This window comes from Carassius carassius, chromosome 6, assembly GCF_963082965.1.
Source record: "Carassius carassius chromosome 6, fCarCar2.1, whole genome shotgun sequence".
In the NCBI taxonomy this organism is placed as follows: domain Eukaryota; kingdom Metazoa; phylum Chordata; class Actinopteri; order Cypriniformes; family Cyprinidae; genus Carassius; species Carassius carassius.
This window is the reverse complement of record NC_081760.1, coordinates 38,498,661-38,524,351: the sequence shown is the minus strand read 5'-3', so window position 1 is coordinate 38,524,351 and position 25,691 is coordinate 38,498,661. Positions and strand designations below refer to the sequence as shown.

Here is a 25,691-nt window from a genome sequence, read left to right as displayed (position 1 = left end):
AAGGCGATTAGCACATCCTCAAGTAATGCAGAGGTCAGACAGATTAGGCCACAATATAAAAAGGATACTATGTCGATTTTTGAAGCAATTGATAGCAAAATTCTGGAAGACATAGTGCAGCACCTAAAATCATCAACCTGCTATCTTGACACACTTCCCACATCTTTTTTCAAAAATGTGTTTAACTGCTTAGAAGCAGATCTTTTAGAAGTGGTGAACACCTCACTTCTTTCTGGGACATTTCCAAACTCCTTAAAAAATGCAGTTGTTAAGCCCCTCCTGAAAAAGAGCAATCTTGATAACACCATTTTGAGACCAATATCTAATCTTCCTTTTATAGGTAAAATTATAGAAAAGGTCGTTTTTAATCAGCTGAACAAATACTTAAACTCAAATGGATACCTGGAAAATTTTCAATCTGGTTTTCGACCGCATCACAGCACAGAGACAGCACTCATTAAGATAATAAATGATATTCGCTTAAATTGTGACTCTGGCAAAATATCGGTGCTGGTATTGCTAGATCTCAGTGCTGCGTTTTACACTGTCGATCATAACATACTACTAGAGAGACTGGAAAACTGGGTCGGGCTTTCTGGGATGGTACTCAAATGGTTCAGGTCATACTTAGAAGGGAGAGGTTATTATGTAAATATAGGAGAGCATAAGTCTAAGTGGACATCCATGACATGCGGAGTCCCACAAGGGTCAATTCTTGCACCGCTCTTGTTTAGCCTGTATATGCTTCCCCTAAGTCAAATAATGAGAAAGAACCAAATTGCCTATCACAGCTATGCTGATGATACCCAGATTTACCTAGCCTTATCTCCAAATGACTACAGCCCCATTGACTCCCTCTGCCAATGCATTGATGAAATTAATAGTTGGATGTGCCAGAACTTTCTTCAGTTAAACAAGGAAAAAACTGAAGTCATTGCATTTGGAAACAAAGATGAAGTGTTCAAGGTGAATGCATACCTTAACTCTAGGGGTCAAACAACTAAAAATCAAGTCAGGAATCTTGGTGTGTTTCTGGAGACAGACCTTAGTTTCAATAGTCATGTCAAAGCAGTAACTAAATCAGCATACTATCATTTAAAAAATGAGTCCTCCTTTAGTTACTATGCCGCCCGCAGTTGGAATCAGCTTCCAGAAGAGATCAGATGTGCTAAAACACTGGTCACATTTAAATCTAGACTTAAAACTCATCTGTTTAGCTGTGCATTTATTGAATGAGCACTGTGCAATGTCCGAACTAATTGCAATATATATTTTCACTGTTTTTTTTATTTAATTTTACGTAAAATCATTTTCTAACTCTTTTAAATTCATTTTAAAAGTTTTAAAATTGCTTATTTTATTCTTGTTATTATTTTTCTTCATTACTATTTTACTTTCTTTTATGTAAAGCACTTTGAATTACCATTGTGTACGAAATGTGCTATATAAATAAACTTGCCTTGCCTTGCCTTATACCCACTAGAAAAGGCCAAGGATTTCCGTATGCCCACTTAAAATTGCGTGAGGATACGTAACAACTTTGTTTTGTGTCAGAACTTTCACACTTTCATTGATTAATTCACCCTGTCTGTGTTTGCGAAGTGACACGGATCGAATCGCAGAATCCAGTCACAAATGGAACTTGCTAGAACATCACGGAATTTGGCTATTTTGAATAAAATCAATAAATGAATAAATCTAAAGTAGGGCTGTACAATGAATCAAATATCGATATGTACTAGTGTACATGAATATTAAAGTTAAAAGAGACTACAATTGTTCTACGTGTCTCTGGGAATATTTTCTCAATATGTGCATTTTTGTCATTCGAAAACACAAGATGTTCGCTGTGTTTTCCCCCACGCTGACTCCACCCTCGCTACACCAGACCATGCCCCCAACTATGACTAGATGCCAACTGTATGTGTATATATATGCTCAACTTATCCCAGCGCACCATTCCACGCACTCTAGAAAGTATTGTGGCACTTTAAATACACTCCACATCTTAGTTTTACTCCTCTACTTTGTACTTTGTGATCAACAAACAAGGGCTGCATGATAAATCACATGAGATCGTCATCCGCATCTCGTCAGTAAAGCCGGTTCTGTGATTAATGGTACTGGTTAATTTCCATCACATTGCTTTAGATGGAATGATATTTAATACACAGAACTGTAGATCAGTGACAAACTGCACTATTTTGCGTTCATTACATGAATCGCATTTGATTATGAATGTGATATCGCGTAGCTTGTTAGTGTTAGTGTTTTTATTAATGCCTTTAATGCTATAAAAATCCTGCCCCACTTGTCACATACCCCCATCGACCCTCGCACGCCACGGGGTACTCACGAGACTGCGCTCTATTCTCCCGTCCGTGGGGAACCGCTCATTTCCAATCGGCTCTCGGCCCCGCCCCACTCATCACAATGTCATTTATGTTTTTGTTAATACAGCACATAGCACTAGTCAGTTAAATGAATGAAACATGGCAAAGATTAATGCACTTTTGGAAGTTGGATGTAAGGGAAATATCATTTTGGAATTTCTGTGGTTTAATGTTATGTTGTTGTTCATGTTCTTGTTTATGATATAATTTTATTTTATTACTGTAATTAATTCATAGCGTTAACAAGATGACATGTTGAATTCATTTTGGAAGCGATGACTGACGAAACAATTTTTAGTCCAGTGCCTGTATATAAGTATTGATTATGATATAATATGACTTAGCACTAGCCAAGTTCAGAGGCTGTCATGGATCAACTTACTATGTTGTGTATTTTCATAATAACTTTCATATTGATTCAATGGATTTATTGCATTTTGAAAAAGAAAGGTATCATGAATTTATTGCATTTTGGGGAAAAAAAATAAATGAAATAACATGTTATCTTGCCACTTTCTTGGCAAACAAAACACATTTTTACTCAAATTAATCAAAATGGATTAATCGCATTTTGGAACCAAACTCTCTCTCTCTCTCTCTCTCTCTCTCTCTCTCTCTCTATATATTTATATATATATATATATATATATATATATATATATATATATATATATATAATTGCCTCTGTTTTTAAGTTTGTCAAAGGTTAATATTTTAGAAGTGTAGAATTGTGTGTGTGTGTATGTGTGTGTGTGTATATATATATATATATATATATAATTATTATTATTATTATTTTTATGTATTTTTTTTTGGTCTTTTATTTGGGGCATAAGCTTTGAACCAATATACTTCAGAGCGAAAAATAAAACATGGACAATGTTGTTTGTATCTTATACATCACTCTTAATTAAAGTTAAGCCAAAGAAGGTCAGTTATACTGTTTCAAATGCAGAAATGTTTTCAAATTCAAAAATGTTAATCAAATGCAGAAATGTTAATCCATGCATTTATGACCTCAAGGTTAGATTATTGTAATGCTTAATTGGGTGGTTTTTCTGCACGCTTAGTAAACAAACTACAGCTAGTCAAAAATGCAGCAGCAAGAGTTCTTACTAGAACCAGGAAGAATGACCATATTAGCCCGGTCCTGTCAACACTGCACTGGCTCCCTATGAAACATCGTATAGATTTTAAAATATTGCTTATTACTTATAAAGCCCTGAATGGTTTAGCACCTCAGTATTTGAATGCGCTCCTTTTACATTATAATCCTCTACATCCGCTACGTTCTCAAAACTCAGGCAATTTGATAATACCTAGAATATCAAAATCAACTGCGGGCGGCAGATCCTTTTCCTATTTGGCGCCTAAACTCTGGAATAACATACCTAACATTGTTCGGGAGGCAGACACACTTTTGCAATTTAAATCTAGATTAAAGACCCATCTCTTTAACCTGGCTTACACATAACATACTAAAAAGGTTTTTAATATCCAAATCCGTTAAAAGGATTTTTTAGGCTGCATTAATTAGGTAAACCGGAACCGGAAACACTTCCCATAACACCCTATGTACTTGCTACATCATTAGAAGAATGGCATCTACGCTAATATTTGTCTGTTTCTCTCTTATTCCGAGGTCACCGTAGCCACCAGATCCAGTCTGTATCCAGATCAGAGGGTCACTGCAGTCACCCGGATCCAGTACGTATCCAGACCAGATGCTGGATCAGCACCTAGAAAGGACCTCTACATCCCTGAAAGACAGCGGAGACCAGGACAACTAGAGCCCCAGATACATATCCCCTGTAAAGACCTTGTCTCAGAGGACCACCAGGACAAGACCACAGGAAACAGATGATTCTTCTGCACAATCTGACTTTGCTGCAGCCTGGAATTTAACTACTGGTTTCGTCTGGTCAGAGGAGAACTGGCCCCCCCAACTAAGCCTGGTTTCTCCCAAGGTTTTTTTCTCCATTCTGTCACCGATGGAGTTTCGGTTCCTTGGCGCTGTCGCCTCTGGCTTGCTTAGTTGGGGTCACTTCATCTACAGCGATACCGTTGACTTGATTGCAAATAAATGCACAGACACTATTTAACTGAAGAGAGATGACATCACTGAATTCAATGATGAACTGCCTTTAACTATAATTTTGCATTATTGACACACTGTTTTCCTAATGAATGTTGTTCAGTTGCTTTGACGCAATGTATTTTGTTTAAAGCGCTATATAAATAAAGGTGACTTGACTTGACTTGACATGACTGTAACTAAAAATGGGCAGTTTCTAACTTTTTTTTATTATTACTTAAAGTATATTTTGACAAGCTAACAATAGTTTAAATTAAATTAAAGCATTTAAATTAAGTTTATCATAAATAAATATTACATAAAGTGCATAATAAAAAAATTAAAAAAAAATTTTTATCCATCCTACGGTCTTGTAAGTCCATTAACTGATACTCTTTCCCCTGTAATATGTGTACATTATTATTATTATTATTAGCCTATTATTATTGGTTATATTTTCTATTTTGTTTATATTCATTTTTTTTGCTTCAATTTCGATCTCTTACTTAACATTCTGAATACTTTTGTAAATAATAGCGTACTGTAAATGCTCATCATTAACAAAAAATGTCATAAATGCATACAATATAAATGCATACATTTTATACGTATAAATAATATAATAATTTCTTAATTCAAAATAAAATATTAATGATTCCATCTCTGATAATCCCGGGTTGCTATGGTCACGCAGGTTTGTTTACACATTAAACTCGTGGCCACGAGAAAAACATGTCGTTCCCTCAACATAGCATCTCGAGGCCACGACATAAGGATGTAGTTACCTCGGCAAAATGATCTCGTGGCCACGACATAATATGAAGTTCCCACGAGTTAATATGACGTTCCCACAAATTAATATCTCGTGGCCACGACATATTATCACGTTCGCGACAAAACTAATAGTTTTACTTAATTGCTGTAATACATTTACAAAAGTTATTATTGAGATTAAAATAGATTTAGAAGATGATGTCTGTTTAACCTGTTATCAGTACCCCCCATTATTGGACTCACAGCTAGTGATGTGTCGTTCGTGAACAAATCGTTCTTTTTGAGCAAATCTTTTATGTGAACGAATCGTTCTCGTTCATGTAATCCACTGACTCATATTTCTCGTTCGCTGAAATTCCTCCCTCCACAGCAGCGCACTGCTATAAGCAGCGCATGCGCACCTAGGAGAAACGGGTATCTGTGAAATGTTTCCACTGTCTATGATCCAATGGGGTCGCGTTGTCCATCTCTTTTACTGTATATGAATGTTTCATCCTGTCAAAGCATTACTCAACCTCGAGCCAATAGCCTTCGAGTATGAGATGTAACGGAGCATGTGATTTGTTGAATGTAGTGAACAAATACGCCCTTCACTGAACAGTTTCATATGAGTCTGAACGAGATCTAGAGAATCTTATCGTTTGTGAACGAAATGACTGAACTGGTACCCATGTTGTTCATATAAGAGTTGAATGAAATGATGTTGTTCGTGAATGAAATGACTGATCTGATACCCATGTTGTTCGTGAATGAGCAGAATGGTTTAGTAAATCTCGTTCGTGAATGAAATGACTGAACTGGTACACATCTACGTCGTTCATGAATGAAATGAACTGGTACATATTATCTCGTTCGAGAGCGAAATGAATGAGTAAACCGGGTCAGTTGGCCATTTAGCATGTCAAGCTCTAAAAATGCAAAGCGGAGTTATAGGTACTGTTTCACATAAGCTTTGTATTTAGCATACAGAACATAACTAGATGTTTAATCCCTGATTTATGAATGTGAATATATTATATACAAACTGTCTGACCAAACAATTAAAATGCTAATTATGCAAAAAAAACCTTGTGCTTTGTTCATCTGAACAACTTAATTAGACTTTATATACTGAATGCGATTATGCACAAATTTTAATAAAGCCAAATCAGTTTTTGTCACAAGTGAATATGTTCGTTGACTTAAGACATAACACATAATACACTCTTTTTCGCCACCTGCTGGCATAGTTTGTGTAATATGAAGAAATGGTCACTGAATGAATCAGTGAATGAATCTGAATGAATCATTTTGGTGAACGAACTGAAAATGAACGAATCTCTTGAAAGAATCATAATTTCCACCACTACTCACAGCTGAAAGTGCTCTACTTAACTAAAAATGTAAACAGTTCCTTACTTCAGTGTGCTACACACATCATTTTGGTGTCTTTGGAAAGAAGACCCTTTGGGCTTTACTTTTTACCTGAATGGTTAATGCTCAAAAATATAAAATGTTACAGACACTGAAGTGCCTTGAATATTTTTTTTCTTTTTACCACACTTTTATTTATTTTATTTTTAATTTGTTTGATCTAAAAATACATGAAATCAGTACTGGAGCAAAGGTAATGAATCAAAATTCTCATGAGCTTCTAGTTCAAATCTGAAGAAGATCCCATGAAAAATGAGATTCCTGCAAACATTTTTCTGAGACTATATATAGCCCCCCCCCCCCCACACCCCCTAATATAAAAAAATATTTAGCAACTGTATTGAAGGCTTCTACAAACTATTTTAGTCATTAAACATGCCATTGAAAATTTCTTTTCAATTATAAAACAATAGACAGAAACTTAGACATCATTTAAGTGATTTATTTGAGCACTAGAAAAATAAAATAAGAATAATTTGAGTAAGAAAAATTAATAAGAATAATAAAAAAAGATTTAACTTTGTATGCCAAATATAGAACATCCTGAGATTGCTAGAAATACAGCATTTACAATGATTTCTGGTCATACAGTCAATTATCACGTGCTGATGTGCTGATGGCCAGTTATAGAGATGGTTATCAAAGAGATGTGCCATAAAGTCATTAAATCACACTCTATTCATATAGATGGCATTCACATTGATAGCTGTGATAACACAATTTGCACTCAAACAGATGATAATCATGCAGATATATTCACATTCAACATAAAACACAATCACACATATATAGAAAATGTTGCAAAATAAAACAAATAAAGAAAAAAGCGATCACTAAGTTCCACCTCCATCAGATGACAGTTGCGTCAGAACGCGTCACGAGCCGTCACGAGAGAGTGCCAGAATTCAAATATACTATCTTTCGCCTATCTTTCACTTTTTTTTTCTGTTTCATTCTGTTTGTGACACTGTACACTACAAAACCATGTCATTTTTTTATTACCAAGATGCACTTTCTTAGCGTGAGTTATTCCATAATGGACACAAACAATACTGTCCCTGAAGAACTGAAACGTAAACAAAGGAATTATGATCCATCTGGTATGTACTGCATTTACATTATTCATGTTCTGATGTGTACTGCTTACACAAATTTAGCAAATATATTACTTATAAGCTTTCCATTGAAAAACAGCGATCTGAGAGCAACATTCATCTGGTACAGAATCTCACAGCCATTAACTGAGAGAAGAGACAGAAACAATCAACTCCTCCTGCAATCAGAAGAGAGGATGCAGGCAGATACAGCTGTGGGCACAGTTACATCTCAGTGTCACGTGTGAGTACAGAATTATTATATTATTTTTTACAAGAGTTTATATATTTCTGGGGCTATAGAGTAGCTAAGCAAACAATAAATATATTCAAGACAGACACAAACACTTGACACACTTGCTCTGACAGACGGACCATTCACTGATGCTGTCAAATCACCTTCAGATCATTGTGATGTTGTCAAATTACCTTCAGATCACTGTACGTGTTTTGCTGTCTTTAGTAAATATTAAATGATTTGTAAAATATCTATATCAGGTCAAGCATCTCCATGTGGTCCTGTGTGGTATCACACATTATACACTCTTAAGAAAAATGGTTCTAAACAGTACCAGAAAAGACTTCTTCACGATGGTATGGTTCTAAATAGAACCATTAATAAATGTAAAAAAAAAAAAATAGTGTAGTTATATAAAAAAGTACTAAACAACAAAAGTAACATCTTTTTTCTTCATAGTTTTTGCTGTTGCAGTGTATTGTGCATAGTGTGGAAGTCGTGGCCTATTGGTTAGAGAGTTGGATTCATACCAGCAGGGATTGTAGGTTGGGCAGTGAATATACAGAGCTCTCTCCCACCCTTAGTACCACAACTGAGGTGCCCTTGAGCAAGGCATCGAACCCCCAACAGCTCCATGGGCACTGCAGAAGAAGATGGCTGTCCACTCATTCGAGTGTGTGTTCACTGCTTCATCAATGCAGCAATGTTTTCTGAAAACATCTGCAGTTGCCACAAACGAAGCAACTCAACAAAAGTCATGGGTCAAGAGCTCAACTAACAACTAACAAACAGTGACCCCCATGATGGTAACCTCAAATAAAACTTTATCCATAATACAAAAACATCTAAACCTCTGGTGATTCTCAATAAGAACTTATGTAGAAGTATGAAAGAAACAAAGTCAATCTGCTTAGTAATACTGTAAGTGAAGCTGGTAATGCCGTTTGTGGAGTTGTTTAATCAGATCTTGAGAGTTTGAAGGTCTTTTATCTTCATAAAATTAGTCAACAGATTACAAGGAATATTATTTATTAAATTGAACACATTAAAATTGATTAGAATTAATCAAATGAGATGCTTACAATCAATCATTCAAAATGAGTAAAATAACATGAAAAAAAAGTTAAATTTATACAAAAATATTGGTTTTGTTGGACAAAACTAGAAGCACCCGGCTGCAGTCTGCACATAGAGGTGGGGTTAACCTGGTAACCTGCCCCATACCTACTCTGATTGGTTCGATCGACTTTCATAGGCATACATGATTGGAAATGTGTGCGTAGTTGCTGTACACCGTTAAAAATAATACACTATATTTACTTAATAAAATTGTGGCAACAGATTACAAGCAATATTATTTATTAAATTTAACACATAAGAATTCATTAGAATTAATCAAATTAGATGCTTAGAATTTAACCATTTAAAATGAGTTAAATAGCACAAAAAATAAGTAAAGTTAAAAAACAACAACAACAGCAACAAAAACAAAAAACATTTCTTTGAGAAAGAAAAACAAAACACTATGCTAATGAATACTATGTTATGCATACCAGGCTGAATCAGGCTGAGAACCATGTTGCATTGCATTCTGGGTGCCACCAATCACAACTCATTAATGGCTCCCATGATGATTTGTCTTATATTTATTCTTAATATTTTCTTTTATTTTTACTTTCTAATGCAATTTTTAGTAGCATGTTTTGTGGTGCTTACAGTTCATCTGTTTATCTGAATATGCCGTTTGTCACCATTCTTGAGATTCATACGCTGGTTCTTGATGTCACTGTGTGCCTAAAAGAAAGCTCCTCTTTCTCACTACAATTTTTTTTCTAAAACAGAATTCTTAACCTCTGGATTGTACAGAACAGCATCACCAGCTCCACTTACAGTAATAGTAACCAGCTTGATTTTATTTCTGTCTCAGATGTTCTTATTGAGAATTCACTGAGGTTAAGATGTTAATGTCTTATTGAAAAGGTTTTGTTTGAGATCACCATCATAGAGATCAGAGTTTGCTTCAGTTGTTCTCTAGACCCTCAATCTGCTGTATCTCTTTTTAGATTATATGCTGCTGTTTAAGCGTTTATAAATATCGCCCTTGCTAACTTTTTGTTTAAAACATATTTTAGGTTATTTATTAACATTTGGCTTATGAAATACAACAATGGTGACATGTTTCACGCCAGCATACAAAACATGTTCATGGCTCCCAGCATGCATTGCTACATTTTTTAGTTTTTTGGATTGTAACCATTGTTGAGGATTGTATGACAACAATGCAAAATACAACATTTTATTGTATTGATGCCACTGTAATCACGGGAACACTGCCATATAAACACAGTATTTTATTGTATTAAAATAACATGATAATTAATTTTAAAATTAAATTACATTAAATTAAATTACATTTTTGCTTTTAGCAGGCGCTTTTATTCAAAGCAACTTACAGTGCATTCAGGCTATCAATTTTTACCTATCATGTGTTCCCGGGGAGTAAAACCCCAAATCCTCTACCACTTGAGCTACATAATTTTTACAGTGCATATAAGGCTGTGGCTGAAGAAAGTTGTAGTTTGTGCTCTCATAACCCTTTCTTTCAGTGCTTGTTCACAACAGGTGTTTGAATGATTGGAACATCATACTAACCTTTAAACAACATTCTACTAAGATAAAGGAAACTAGATATGTTTATGCCAAGGTTTCTAGAATGTTGAATTTTAAAACACAATTTTGTTGAAAGAACGTTTGAGGAACTTAATACCTTTTAAAAATGTTCCTCTAACATCAAGAAAACTGGATATTTTTTTATGTTCCTAAAACCAACATTGAACATTTGGAAAACGTTCTTCTAACAAAATTATAATCATCTTGTGAAGAATAAAATTTAAACATTGGATGCTACTTTTGCCTCAGACTGATGCTATTTACAAAATTGATAAGTGATAATTAAACTCTGTTTTGATGATAATACAAGTACAAGTAATCATTTAATCCCTAATTGAAACATGTGGAAAAATAATCTACAAATTGTGAAGCAATAAACTTTGCAAAACCAAAATGTATGGTCACTGCCAAAACTTTTAGCCTTGTTGATGATTTTGCATTCATAAATGAGAGGCTCTTTTTCCTCTTTTCTCTGTCGCCCCCTGCTGGACATCTGTGATTATTGTGTCATGTGATTCTTCCTTCTGTATGGCAGTGACTAAAGCAAGTATACCCGGCTGCAGCGTGCAGATCGAGGCGGGGCTGCACCTGGGGCGGGGTTGCACATGCAGCCCCACACCTACTCTGATTGGTTTGATCAAAGACATACATGATAGGAAATGTGTGCATAGTTGGTGTAGGATGGAGAATGCTGTTTAAAAAGCTAAAAACGCTGTACAGTTTTACAAAGCTTTTACTATGATGCAGTTTTTTTTATTGTTAACTTGACTCACTATGTCTGATTTATTGAATCAAAAGATGTTAGCTGCTGCAAGTTTACTCTTCTTGACCAGATTAAATCACAAATGAATAATTGGGGCATTGTAAAAGCACGCTTAACGTGAAAGTACGTGGCTTTATACATTAAAACAGTGTTTTAAAAAGACCAAACTCAGTAAAAAAAATATTAATAAAGCAATCTATTCACAGACAAGCAGATATGAGCATAGAATACAAACACAAAGCGTTTAATTTCCACCCATAACCTGCTTGTCTGTAAATAAAATGTGTTATTAAAAATGTTTACTGAGTTTTGTCTTATTAAAACACGTTTTAATGCATTACGCCACGTTACGCATTTTCCTTTTAGTCTAATGGTTTTCTATGGGAGGAAAACGCTTAACACGTAATTAAACACATTTCATTCTTATTCTGGACTCATCTGCCTGTCAGTGAATAGAATGCTTTATTATTAATTTGTTTACGGAGTTTGGTCTTTTAAAAACACTGTTTTAATGCATTAAGCCACATTAAATGTAGAATGTCCGAATCATTCCAGCTGATTGAAAAGAATCGACTCAATGGTCACAAAATGGATATCGCAGAAGATACCAATTTAATATAAATAGATGATACTTTATAAAGTTTATCTCGATATTTGACAGTGGCTGTGAGACTGCACTAAGATAAGAGCACAATTATTATGAAATTGTTTTTGTTACTATAGCAACGGTTTACAGGTATGTCCTTCCTGAATCATCACTGGCTGATAGAAATAAAAGTTTATCGATTTCTTCACTTTCAAATAACGAGGAGCAGCATATTTTCCTGAAATAAAGGGGAGAAAAAGTCTATGTTTTGCAATGTAGTAAAGAAAATTAAAAGTTTCATAAAAATTGAATTGACAGACACATTAGACTATTGCAGTGTCATTTATCAACTGCATGACAGATAATATGTAACAATAATTGTCTTGTCATGCTATATAAATTAAAACAGTAATGAGACACCTCTTTCATTTTCCTTTCTCATTCTCTGATGATATGAAATAATCATATTTTATAAAATTGAATTCATAATTCATTCTTCTATCTGAAGGGGTGATCGTCTTACCGTGGATAATCAACCCACTTAATTTACTATATTCGTATGTTAGCCTAAAGATCAGCTTAATTTAACAAAACAATCATTTCAGGGACATGGCGAGATACAGGCTAATGTTTTTTTTTTCTTCTTTTGTGCATTATGAAGGCTTTATAAAACTGTACAGCGTTTTTAGTATTTTAAACACCATTCTCCGTCCTACACTAACTACGCACACATTTCCTACATGTATGTCTATGAAAGACGATTGAACCAATCAGAGTAGGTGTGGGGCGGGGCTGCACGTGCAACCCTGCCCCAGGTGCAGCCCCGCCCCGATCTGCAGGCTGCAGCTGGGTGCTTCTCGACTAAAGTGCAGAACGTACTTGGCCGGACATGTGCAGAAAGGTGTATTTTTATTTCATTTGCAAGCACTAATGTGTGTTAATTACTTAGAAATGCCAGAGGAGGCTGCAGAAATGCCAGAGGAAACTGTGTGAAGGTTTTTTTTGAGTCAAAATGACTGAACACCTGTGACAGTGCAATTTGTAGTTGTAGAGAAAAGCCACACGTGAATAAATAAATTTGAAGTCACACAGAGAAATGTTTTAAGAGTTGCAAACCTGTAGACTTTTTTTCTCTCCCACAAACACAACAGTTACACCTTCTCAAATTCTTCATTCCAGGTACACACCTATTCTACAAATCACAAATTAACCATCTGGAGTCGATTAATGCGTATGCGCGTTATGAGTCATTTTCTCCTGATAACCCCGAAAAGAACTTAAATTACACTTTCAGTTTTAATCGTACAGATAAGAGCAATACATCAATCGAATCTGTAAAGGGTATACTTTTTTGGATACAGACATAACAACAAAACTTTGTGAACTTATAAAATAAAGATAACAAATAAGGTGTGCTGTCTGAAGCCTTTGTCTGCGCTGATCTTCATTTACAAACACGTCATTAAAATGAACTGTAACTCCGTGAATACTCAACGAAGAGACATGAGAGAGATATCTATAGAAAGCTTGACATGTATACTTTTAAACTAAACAAGTGTAGCTGAAAACAAATATTTTGTGATGAAGTAATCCATATGAAAACAACGTGATGTCCGTTTTTCATGTCTCCCTTCATTATAGCTAATGTGACCACGCCCCCGCGCTGAACGCGCTATTCAGATTGAAACTGAACCCTTTGTCTTCTCAGGTGTAAATCAAAATGATATTCATGATAGTTGACGCCTACTCGCATATGACTTTTACCAACAAAATGTGTCTTAGAAAATGTAAATCAAAATATTGATTTCTGTAAGGGAGTAAACAAAATGATTTTCACATAATTTAGAAAGAAAAATTCTAGGCTACAAGCTCCAGTTCTCAAAAATCCCGGTAACCATTGTTCTGCATGTGTTTTATGGCCTTATTGAAGTGTTTTAACATTTTTTGTTTTTCACTAACCATGCATAACTTTTTTTTTCTCAAAAATACAATCATGTACATACATGCATTTTACATATTATTATAGCCCAGTTTGTGCTGATTATGGTGAGATTAGACTTTACCCATTTAGATATTTATAAGAAACTGAAAAAAGCACAAATGTCAGGGCATGACAAAACTTCTCCAGGCCCCAAAAATACCCTTAGACTCCAGAGGGTTGAGAAACTAAGGGGCGTAAAACTGCTTGCGGCATATATATACCGGCTCCAGGTCTGCAGGCTCCTCCTACTCAGCAACGACCCAAAGTAGCTCTTCTGATTGGATGAAATTATCTAATCTCTAAACAGGCCCGCCCACTACCTCTACAGATGCACAAATCACTTCTGAACCAAATATCTCAGTGCAAATGGGAGAATGCGAAACTTGTCACTTGAAAGCGAAGAACAGTGTTTGAGATTAATTGCAGCAGATTCAAGCTGTAGCTATGTACTTTGTGTTTGTGTTAGAAAATTATACAAGACATTTCTGAGAAAATATTCTACAAGTGTGCAATTCTCATTGGATGAATTCAAGTACTGATTTGCGGATGTGCAAAATTTCTCCACGACTTCACATTTCTTGATGCGGGTGTGTAAATACGTTTTGCACCATAGCAATTGCAATTCACTGCAGCAATTGTATAAAAAATGCAAGCGTACAAGTTTCTTAATTTGTGATATTTAGAATAGGATTTATGCACTGTTGTGTTGTGTTTGTGGGATTGAAAAAAATGTCTACAGGTTTGAAACTCTTAAAACATTTCTCTCAGTGACTTCAAATTTACTGATACACACCTGTGGCTTTTCTCTACAACTATTAATCGCACTGTCACAGGTGTTCAGTCATTTGGACTCAAAAATACCTTCATAATAAAGCTCTTTCTGACTTCTCATCCGACGCAGCTGTAGATCACTGGTACGTCTTCCACAGTTTGAACATTTGATTTCCTAGAAAATCTGAACAAACAGGAGCACAACAATGTTACATCTCTGATTAGATGATCTGTGCTGATGAAGGTGCTGTTTTCTCACCTCATGGCAGCTGATGAACTTATATCATCATACTGACATTCATCTTCTTCCGGTCTGTTCCTCTCTTTCTTTCGGTGATATTGGACAGCTGCGTACTGAATCTCCTCAGTATCTCTTGATTCAGGAGTTTCTCCTCTGGATCTGCTGGGTTTCACACTGGCATACAGAGCATCATTGACTGGATCATGTTCAGAAAGAGACTCGTCATTAACTGAAACTCTCTGTGACACATCTGCATAAAGATCATTCTGAAAGACAAGAAAACACACAATTACAGTTGATTTACAATCACAACACATTTCTCAATACTGGTCACTTTTTCAAAACTCTTCTCATAGTTCTCCTAACATCTTTCAACTTGATACAGCAGTTTATTTCACATTCACAGAGGTGTCAAGTCCAGGGGTCAGAAAGTAAAAGTCCTGCCATATTTTTGTTCCACCCATGAACTCAGCAGCTGATTTCACCAGAGGAGGAACCAAGTCATTCCTTTCAAGTCACAAACTAGTCTCAAGTCAAATCCCAAGTCCTCAAAGAGTTAAAGTCAATGAGATAATTAAGAGACTAATTAAATGATGATTGTGCATTAGTGATGAACACCTGCCATTAGTGTGTGTTACAGAGGATCAGATGCTGATGTTTTATTGGTTAAACTGATGCCACCATCATGGAGATCAGTGTTTGCTTCAGTTGGGCTCTTGACCTTTGGCTTCTTATGTTAGGTATTTCCCTGTAGAAGTACATGTGCTGTTATAAAGCAGTGTGATCAGTGCTGTGCAGAAAACCATTACTAGCTGGTTTTACATGACAAAGTAATTGTTAGGCATCAGTCTGTTTATTTAAAAAAAAAGTTTATTTCATTTAACATATGTTCAGTTTTTTTTTAATAACCTACCTTGTGGAACTGCCACATGCAAATAAACCGTTGGTATAATAGTTATAATGAAATAATTTGAAATCTAATGTATGTAATGAATATACATATATATTTTTTAATCTTGTCCTACTAAGACGCACAGACATCATGACCCAGCATATGAATCTCAACAATGGTGACAATCAACAAAACTCTTCAAGCTGAAGTGCATGCTGGGTAACACCATAGTAAAACTCCCATCAAGGACTGTAGCATGAATAATTTTGTCACCACTGTTGAGGATCATATGATAAGTGCTCATGTCTAAAATCCAGAGCCTGTATAATTTTCCCCCAATATTTAAGAATTGCAATAATATTTGTTTATTAGGACTTTTTTGTAGTCCAGAAATAGCTGTACATCATGTAACAAACCAAAGAGAGACACCCTCATGGTGTTCATTAAATGTTTTAGATAAAAAAAGAGCAATTTAATTAAGCAATTCAGCAATGTGTTAATGTTTACTATGTAACACAACCGCAAGTGCTTAAAAGCAAATTACTTTGTATTATTAAAAGGTTCAAGAGCCCAACTAAATCAAACACTGATCTCCATGATGGTTGCATCATTTTAAACAATAAATCATCCGATCCTCTGTAATTTTCAATAACAGCAGGTGTTTATCACTACTGCACAGTCATCATTTAATTAGTCACTTAATTATCTCACTAACTTTAACTCTTTGGGGACTTGGGATTTAACTTGAGACTCGTTTGTGACTTGAAAGGAATGACTTGGTTCCTCCTCTGGTGAAATCAGCTGCTGAGTTCATGGGTGGAACAAAAATATGTCAGGACTTTTACTTTCTGACCCCTGGACTTGACACCTCTGCACATTCAGAATGCACAAAACTACCAAAAGACTTCATTAATGTCTCAGATCAAGGCATTCTTACATAAACAAACAAACTTTATCACTCATAACACAACAACCGGAAAACACGAACAACAGTTAGCATTATACAATATTTTCTTTTGTACAAACCAGAATGATACTCTCTGCTGTCACATGGTCCATGTTTAATTACAGTGCAAAAGTATTACTCTTACTCTAGATGGCAATGAAAGAGAATGACAAACACTTGTGAATATGTTCAGCTACAACTGCTTTGATAGTATTTGATTTTTACATTCAGAATATTTTTCTATATGATATTACTGTAGAAATGTTGCAAATTTCTGTCTTTGATCTGAACTGTAGCAGTTTAGAAAACTTTTGGCTTTTATAGTGCATACATTGTTGGTGTTTGTGTCGAAGTGATAAAATAATTCATGTAATTTTGTCAGATGTCATCAATGAATGCATTTAGTGTCAAAGCAGTGATAAATGATTCACAGTTTAGCGAACAGAGACTGTTGTTGTGCTCCCTGTGTGAAAAGTTTTAACAGAAGTGACCTAATTATTGAGAAATGTGTCCCAGAGATTGTCAAAACTGTAAGACAAATGAAGTTTTCAGGGGTGAGGTGCAGCTTCTGAGACAGCAGCAGGTCTCAAACTTTTCAGACCAAGTACAACATCAGATCAAATAACATCAGATAACTAAAACATATTCTGCTTCTGTGAAGTTGTGTTGATTTACCTGTTTCATTGTTAGATCTTCAGATGTATCACTCTTTCGTTTCCTCCTGTTATGATGACAGACATTAACAGCATTCATTAATATACTTAACCCCTGATGTACACAGCAAAATCCCCAGTGTTAATTTAACACTCTGAGTGTGGACACATATAAACACTGAAGCAGTGTTAAAAGTAACACTGAAGCAGAGTTGAAGTTAATGAGATAATTAAGAAGTTAATTGAGTTATGATTGACCATTATTGAAGACACCTGATGTTAACAAGCAGACTCACCAACCGAGAAAATCACAATTTGTGTGTCACCATTATAGTGGTCAGTGTTTGTTTTAGTTGGGATTAACTTCTTAATTATCTCATTAACTCCAACTCTGCTTCAGTGTAACTTGTAACACTACTTCAGTGTTTATGTGTCCACACTCAGAGTGTTAAATTAACACTGGGGATTTTGCTGTGTACTTGTTACACCGTAAGATGAATAACATAATCAAATGTTAGTCTGTTTCATTATTATTCGTTGCCACTCAGATCCAGTCCATATCCAGACCCGATGGTGGATCAGCACAAGACAACCTCTAAAACCCTGAACGACAACTAGATGAACCCTAGAGACAGATCCCCTGTGAAGACCTCATCACCTCACGACTACGAGAACCAGACAAGACCTCTGCACGTGTGCTGCAGACTGGAATCATGCTACTTTCATCTGTTCAGACAAGGCCGGCCCTGACCAATTTGCTGCCCTAGGCAAGATTTTAACTGGCGCCCCATGCATCACAGCCCATTTCACCCTGTCATTGTGTTCATGATTTAGTATATATATATATATATATATATATATATATATATATATATATATATATATATATATATATATATATATACACACACACACACACATTACAGCAGAACTGTTTCCAACACTCATAATAAATAATCATATTAGAATGATTTCTAAAGGATCATGTGATAGACCGGATGTCACATGTGACACTGAAGAATGGAGTAATGATGCTGAAAATTCACCTTTTCATCACATAAATAAATGATAATTTAAAGTATAATAAATTGAAAACAAATTATTTTAAATTGTAATAATATATCACAATATTACATTTTTTCTGTATTTTTGATCAAATAAATGCAGGCTTGATGAGCAGAAGAAACTTCTTTCAAAAACATTAAAAATAGTAATGTTTCCAAACTTTTGGCCTGTACTGTATCCCCCCAAAACTGCACAACTGTAGAGTAAAACATTAATAAAAAAGTGATAATAAAAAATGCGTCTTAAAACTGACATGATTGTACAAAATCACAGTCTGGGGACTCAGAACTCAGAACAACTGCTAACATTAAGTTTAAGGTAAAAATAACTGCCATGAAATTATAGTATCTTACTCCTATGCAATAAATTGTTCTTTCGCTACATCTCTTTACCTCTGTCTTTATCCTCTTCTCTTCTTTTTGGCACTGTATCTATCGCAGACTATGCTCATTTATAATGTGTAAATTCGGCCTTCCGTCACAATCAGGAAACTTTCACCGTGTCTAGAACTGGCGCGAGCTGCCAGGCCCGTTTCTACGAGCTGTGTGTTAACAAAAGCAGTGCTGTCTACATTGGATGCGGCGTCGGGCACGCTACACAACAAATTACCAACAACTGATCGTGCTCGCGCTCTGTTTCTGACGCACTTCAAGCACTCGATGGGCGGGGGAAGATTGAAGAGCCGGACTTTTTTTTGCTTTATTTGGTAGTATTTCAAATTAATGGTTTTTAAATAGTAGCCTATTATAAAAAAAAATATGTAAAAAAAAAAAAAATTCACTCGTTCACTAATTCTGGCGCCCCTATGGATGAGTGGCGCCCTTAGCATTTGCCTATACCGCCTATGCAGCGGGCCGGCCCTGTGTTCAGATGAGAACTGGTCCCTGACTGAGCCTGGTTACTCCAAAGGTTTTTCTCCATTTCTGCCACCGATGGAGTTTAGATTTCTTGTTACTGTCATCTCTGGTTTGATTAGCTTAATTTCTGGCAATATTGTGTTGATAGCACAGATACTAATTTGGAGGAGAGCTGATCTGGATGATGACATCACTGAATCAATGATGAACTGACTTTAACTGAAAATGCAACTTTACTATTGTCCTCTTGCATTATCAATACACCTTTTTCCTGTTTGACACTATAGAGATGCTTTGACACAATCTGTACTGTATAAAGAAACAAACAAACATATATGATCAAGTTTTTACTACATCAGGACAAAAATGAAGATATCACTGCAGTTTTATTTATTAAACTCACATTATAAGCAGGATGATGATGATGATGAATATTCCTACAGATGTTGCTGTGATCATAATCACATTCCTATCAGCACCAGGATGAACTGAAAGATGAAGATCCTCATAATTAACAAAGTGATGAATGATGTGAAGATCCAGGAGTGTGTTAATAAAAGCTTCACCTGTGACAGTAACAGCGTCTGATCTCTGAGAACCATGTTGATTGTGAGCCTCACAGTAGAAGCGTCCACTCTGTAGTGCACTGAAACTCTGTCCAGATCCAACAGCTGAGCTTTGAGTCTCCTTAAACCAGCTGAAGTTCAGAGCAGGAGGGTTTGACTCACTGCTGCAGATCAGAGTCACTGAATCTCCCTTCACTATTACACCTGATCCACTTATAGACACTGACACATTCCTGGGAGGATCTAAAATATAAATAATTAAACATCTCATCAACAGTGCTAAAACACACTGGAACTAGTGGATCTATTGTCAGTTCTTGCACCAGAATTCACTCACACATAACATTCAGCATCACAGCAGCAGAGTATTTCTCTCCATGTTTGTTTCTGGACTTGCACTTGTATTCTCCACTGTGATCAGAGCTGATCTTTGAGATGCTGTAGATTCTTCCAGATCCAACAGATGTTCTTCCTTTAAACCAGCTGATTTCTGCAGGAGGGTTTGAATCACTGCTGCAGATCAGAGTCACTGAATCTCCCTCCACTATTACACCAGATCCGTTTATAGACACTGAGACATTCTTTGGAGGGTCTTAAAAGGACAAAAATAAAAATTCAAAATAAATATTTGAAAACTGTGAATTTTGACATTTTGAACAATGTGCAGATGATCATTAACTCACACATGACATTTAAAGTCACACCAGCAGAGTATTTCTCTGTATTTTCATATTTGGACTTGCACTTGTATTCTTCACTGTGATCAGAGCTGATCTTTGAGATGCTGTAGATTCTTCCAGATCCTACAGATGTTTCTCCTTTAAACCAGCTGATTTCTGCAGGAGGGTTTGAATCACTGCTGCAGATCAGAGTCACTGAATCTCCCTCCACTATTACAAGAGATGGACTGATGGACACTGAGACACTTTTTGGTGGGTCTAAAAAAAAATACAAGACATTAACATAGTAAATTTGACATTACACAGCTGAGACTTATAACTCACAGATTTCTGAAACTCCATCATTAGATGGACTGATAGAGATCACATGATTCACTGGAAGTAGCAGCCGTGGCTTGTGGACAATTTTCTAGGTAGGGCTAATGTAACATACTCAATAATATTTATCTTTATTCTCTCAGTTTGTTTTGTATTGCTTTTGACATACTTTGTATGTTGAAAGTTGAATAAGGTTTGCATTATTTATGTTATGTATGTGGGACTTTTATTTAGAATCTGAATCTGTATTCACAGTTAAAGGGGTTATGATGGCAGTGAGGTACAGGAGCTAACGCTTCATCACGGCTCATTAGAACTCTTTCACAGAAAGACTATTTATATGTTTGTTCAGCCACATCCCCTCCCCCAATAGACATAAGGTCTGTACAGTATATATTTGACTACTGATAGTTATAACAAGTATTTTGTGAATTTAGCTGCGAATGTTATAATAATGCAGTAGAGAGTTTATGGACAAGACTTTAATGCACATTTGTTGTACTTTACAAGTCCTAGTCCTGGCTTTATTTTCTGATTTGATTCAGTGTGTTGCTCTAGCACCCTCTATTGGCCAGCTGCCACTGATATTTGTAGTTTATTCATTATTTACATATATACTACATAATGTATATGCATTTTTATTAATCAACAAAGCACTTGATTTGTAAGAGCGATTTTTCCTGTTTCCTTCTCAGCCTTAGAAATAATCTGTTGTGTTTTAGAGACACTAACATTTAAATTTGGTTTTGTTTTTCAGAATAATGTTTTTAGTAAAAGGACTAAGTCAAAGTCAACTTTATTGTCATTTTTAGCACATTGGATGGCAATGGCAAAAGCGAAACATAGTTCCTTCATAGAGCAATGGTGACACAAACAGTATATACAAATATACTGCAGAAAAAAAAGAGAGTGCTTCCAAAGAAATTTGAGCTTGCAAAAAAAACTACTAACCATTAATCAAAGATATGTAGCCCTGAACTCTTCTAGCTTTTCAAAGACAACTTTAAAGATGAAATGTCTATCTGTACTCACAGGAGACATTGAGACCAGCAGCAGGAGAGATGTAAGTGTGTCCATCTAGAGCACAGCTGTATCTGCCTGCATCCTCTCTTCTGACTGACTGCAGCAGGAGTTGATTGTTTCTGTCTCTTCTCTCAGTTAATGGCTGTGAGTTTCTGTACCAGATAAATGTTGCTCTGTCAGTCAGAGTGCAGCTGCTTTTACATGTCAGACTGACATTATGACCCTCCGTCACTCTCTCAGGAGCCTCCACCTGAAGATCTGAACACAACACACACATTATATCTAGTGCTGCTGTCATACACTGATTATTATTCAACATAATGCACAGAAGAAGAGCTCAGCCTCATGAAAGTCACCTGTGACAGTAAGAGTCACTCCTGGATGACCAAGCCATATGCCATCAGGTTTATCAGTGATGAATCTGAAACAGTACATGTGTTGGTCCTTCTGTGTCACATGACTCAGTCTGATGGTGCATTTCTGCTGTTTGTCTCCCAGATACTGAAGCCTCTGACTGTATTCAGGATCCTCAGACAGATCTGGAGACTCTTCACCCTTTACAGGGTTTCTGGTCCAGAACACTTTCTTGATCTTATATCCAGTAGGGTATGTATAAGTGCAGCTCATTATCACTGATGAGTTCTTTAGTGCACAGATGTGTGAAGGACTGTAACTCACACCCCAACCAGCACTAGAAACCCCTGAAACACAGAATTCATCAGGAGGAAAATTATGTTTTATCAGTTTCACTGGACTATATCATGATAATACACTTTATTAGAATTCTATTGAGTATTAAATGATTTGAAGTTCATCATCAGTTGCAGAAAAGCAGAAATAAAACCACAGAGACAAAGGAGTAAAAAAAAAAACCTGGAAATCAGCCGTGAACAACATGCAGCACTATTAAACTATTAAATTAAATTAATAAGTTATTAAATACCCAATTGGAGTTATGTTGCTTCTACATTGTCATCTCTAACCTCATCTTTATGGTAATTAACTTCTTTGACAATATTTCACATTTGAACACTTCCGAGAACATGAGCCAAAAATATTCACAATCTTGTGTTAGACAGATTGTTGTCAGATGCTCTGAACAATGAACACTTCCCTAAACCACATGACACTGCAGCAAATAACAGAAGACTACTGGATATTTATAAAAGACACAAGCCTTTGACGTTTCTCACCTAAACTTCCTGTTTTAAAGGAAATATGTGAGAAGAGGACAGAAGAAAGTTCTCATCATCCGCTCATCGTGAGGTCTTAAATAAAACCATCAGAGAGTTTGTAATGTGAATATAACAGAGACTCACCGTGAATCATGAGCAGAAAGATCAGAGGAAGACGAGGAGCCATTCTGACCGACATCAGCGTCAAATATATCTATAATACAGCATTAATCAGCACTTATACACTCATGAACAGTACATCTACATCTCCCTATTCTTAACATTTCTCACGTTAAGACTCGTATGTTATATGAACAATAATCATCAGTTTTCATTGAAGTATGAGTGTGTTTGTCTTACCGTGTTGAAGCTCATCAGATCAGCAGTAGACAAATGACTGACTGTTTTAACACATGCACTTTTAGACAGACTCTCTGTGGTTAACACTGTTTTAATACCCAGCAGTGGAAACAACAGTGTCCCTCCCTCAACAAGTGAACACCATTACTGGACTAAAACACACATATGCACATGTACTTATGCACATTAGTGTTGATGTCTGGAGCAGGAGACAGTGACCTCTGGTAGTAGTTTGAGGATCTGTACAAACACATATGAGATGTTCACAGATTAAACTGATCACTTAAAGAAAACACAAAGACAGAAAAACAGAAGCCTGTAATACTGAACACTTTGATTCACTGTTCATTGTGAAGCTGTACTGTTATGATCTTGTTCAGTAGGTCAGGATAAAATGATCAGTTATGATTTAAAAGCAGGAATATGTTGTAAAATAAGGAAGTGCTTGTATCCACAGTGAGAATGACTTCATCAGTTTAGATGGAGGATGCTGCACAAATAAGCACACAGAGACAGACGTGTGAAAATAGAGCAAAGATATCAGCAATGAAGCACATGCTGCACTATCAGATAACCAAACACACCACAGTTAAGACTAACAAGAGAATCAATGTTGATTTAAAGACTCAATGACATCCAGATGTGAGTTGTGTGGCTTTTATTTAATGCTCTTTCATATGCTAATACAGTCTCATAAAGCACTTCACTTTTAGACACACACTCATATACAGAGAATACTGTATCAAACTAATTCTTAAGGTAAGAAATGTACATAAATCAACTCCATAGTAGACTGAAGTGATGAAGGGCTCAGGCAGGGACGGACTGACCCTCTGGACCTTCTGACCGGTTCATCATCAAAGAAAAAGTGTCAGATTAAATGACATTGACGGCCAACAAAAGATGATGCTAATGGAAACTTTTTTGCTTGTAATAAAAAGAAACTGATACGAAGGAGAGTGGACTAGTGATGGCAAACAAAAAACATGAAGATAAAGGTGAAGTCCTTAAAGACCGGAAAAAGTGTACAGTATGTGGACAATCTTAACATTATTATTTTGCAAAAAATATTTTAAAATTCATTTGATTCTTGATAAATGAAGCAGAAATATGCTGTAAAATAAGATAAAAGTGAGCTTTATCTCACCACTGAACATCACTTGTTTTGTTCTGCTGAATTAATTATAACATTATAAATTTACATAACCACACTGTAAAAAATTATTTAGCAGTTTAGTTGTTTCAATGAATTTTTTTATGTTGACACAACTTGCAGTTACTGAATTTGTTCATTCAACAAAATTTTTTACGTTTTCAGTGTCTCAACTAGTTTGAAAGTTGACTCAACTAGATTATTTGTCCTCTAAATTAAAAAAAATGTGTTGACTCAATTAAATAGCAATATCATGTTCTCAACATCACTTATCGCGAGATCTCGTCATTCTCGTGAAGGCTGTTGCAGACAGAATATGGTCGTCGGCCATACCAGTAAGCTTCTCCACAAAGTTTGGACATTTTAACAGAATACAACTTTGTTATTCGTATTCATTGGCTTAATGTGTACAATTACATTTGTTGTCTCAGAAGAGTAAGTATGGTTTAAAGAGTCGTATTTTTTTATGTACTGTAAGCAAATGTTCGTTTCGCGGCACTCTGAAGCCTCAAAATACAGGCGGTTCCACAGTATGTTCCTTATAAATATTAAAACAGATATTCTCCCATGCTGGACAGCGGAGCTGAACTTATGTGGAGAATGATAAAAATACAGTTTGTATGTATTAATTGAGCCCAGAGCTGCGTTAGAGACCGCTCAAACAGAGCGTGAGAGCCCAACGGATCACTGTATGGATTAAGAACAGCGGGAATAAAAAAAAAAAGGAACTGCTCTAAACCTGACAGCGTAAAGACATCCATCAGAATATACATCGATGAAAAATTAGGGGGAAAAAGAAGACTAATACTCGAACTGTCTCTTTTCTGCATGTTATAAGGGAAACGAATGAGCACTTTCCTCAGAGTTCTTCTGGAGCGCTTAACTTAACGTTACATTTGATATCGCTGACATAAGCTTGGTTCTGATGATTTTTTACAGTCTACGGTTCAGATGAAGTTCTGAAGGTATACAAACTCTTCTTTCAGTTTTCTGAAGTGACGTTAG

General features: G+C 35.8%; 1 protein-coding gene across 1 annotated transcript; it reads right to left on the bottom strand.

Moving 5' to 3' along the window:
- Positions 1–14,737: 14,737 nt before the first annotated feature.
- LOC132141736 (B-cell receptor CD22-like) lies at positions 14,738–23,574 on the bottom strand. Its single transcript, XM_059551398.1, has 11 exons — positions 23,534–23,574; positions 23,318–23,387; positions 22,355–22,699; positions 22,008–22,256; positions 20,661–20,915; positions 20,315–20,569; positions 19,978–20,220; positions 19,815–19,899; positions 17,512–17,557; positions 15,017–15,264; positions 14,738–14,941 (listed from the first exon to the last, which is right to left on the bottom strand). Exons 1-11 carry the CDS (start codon positions 23,546–23,548, stop codon positions 14,875–14,877), a joined length of 1,878 nt encoding a protein of 625 aa, XP_059407381.1. The 5' UTR covers positions 23,549–23,574; the 3' UTR covers positions 14,738–14,874.
- Positions 23,575–25,691: the final 2,117 nt, after the last annotated feature.

Excerpts from the sequence above, each read along its gene's own strand:
- LOC132141736 (XM_059551398.1), bottom strand. Across the intron at positions 19,900-19,977 it reads AGACGCTGTTACTGTCACAG|TTCATCCTGGTGCTGATAGG; the intron begins GTGAAGCTTTTA and ends TTCATCTTTCAG. Across the intron at positions 14,942-15,016 it reads AGTTCATCAGCTGCCATGAG|ATTTTCTAGGAAATCAAATG; the intron begins GTGAGAAAACAG and ends CTGTTTGTTCAG.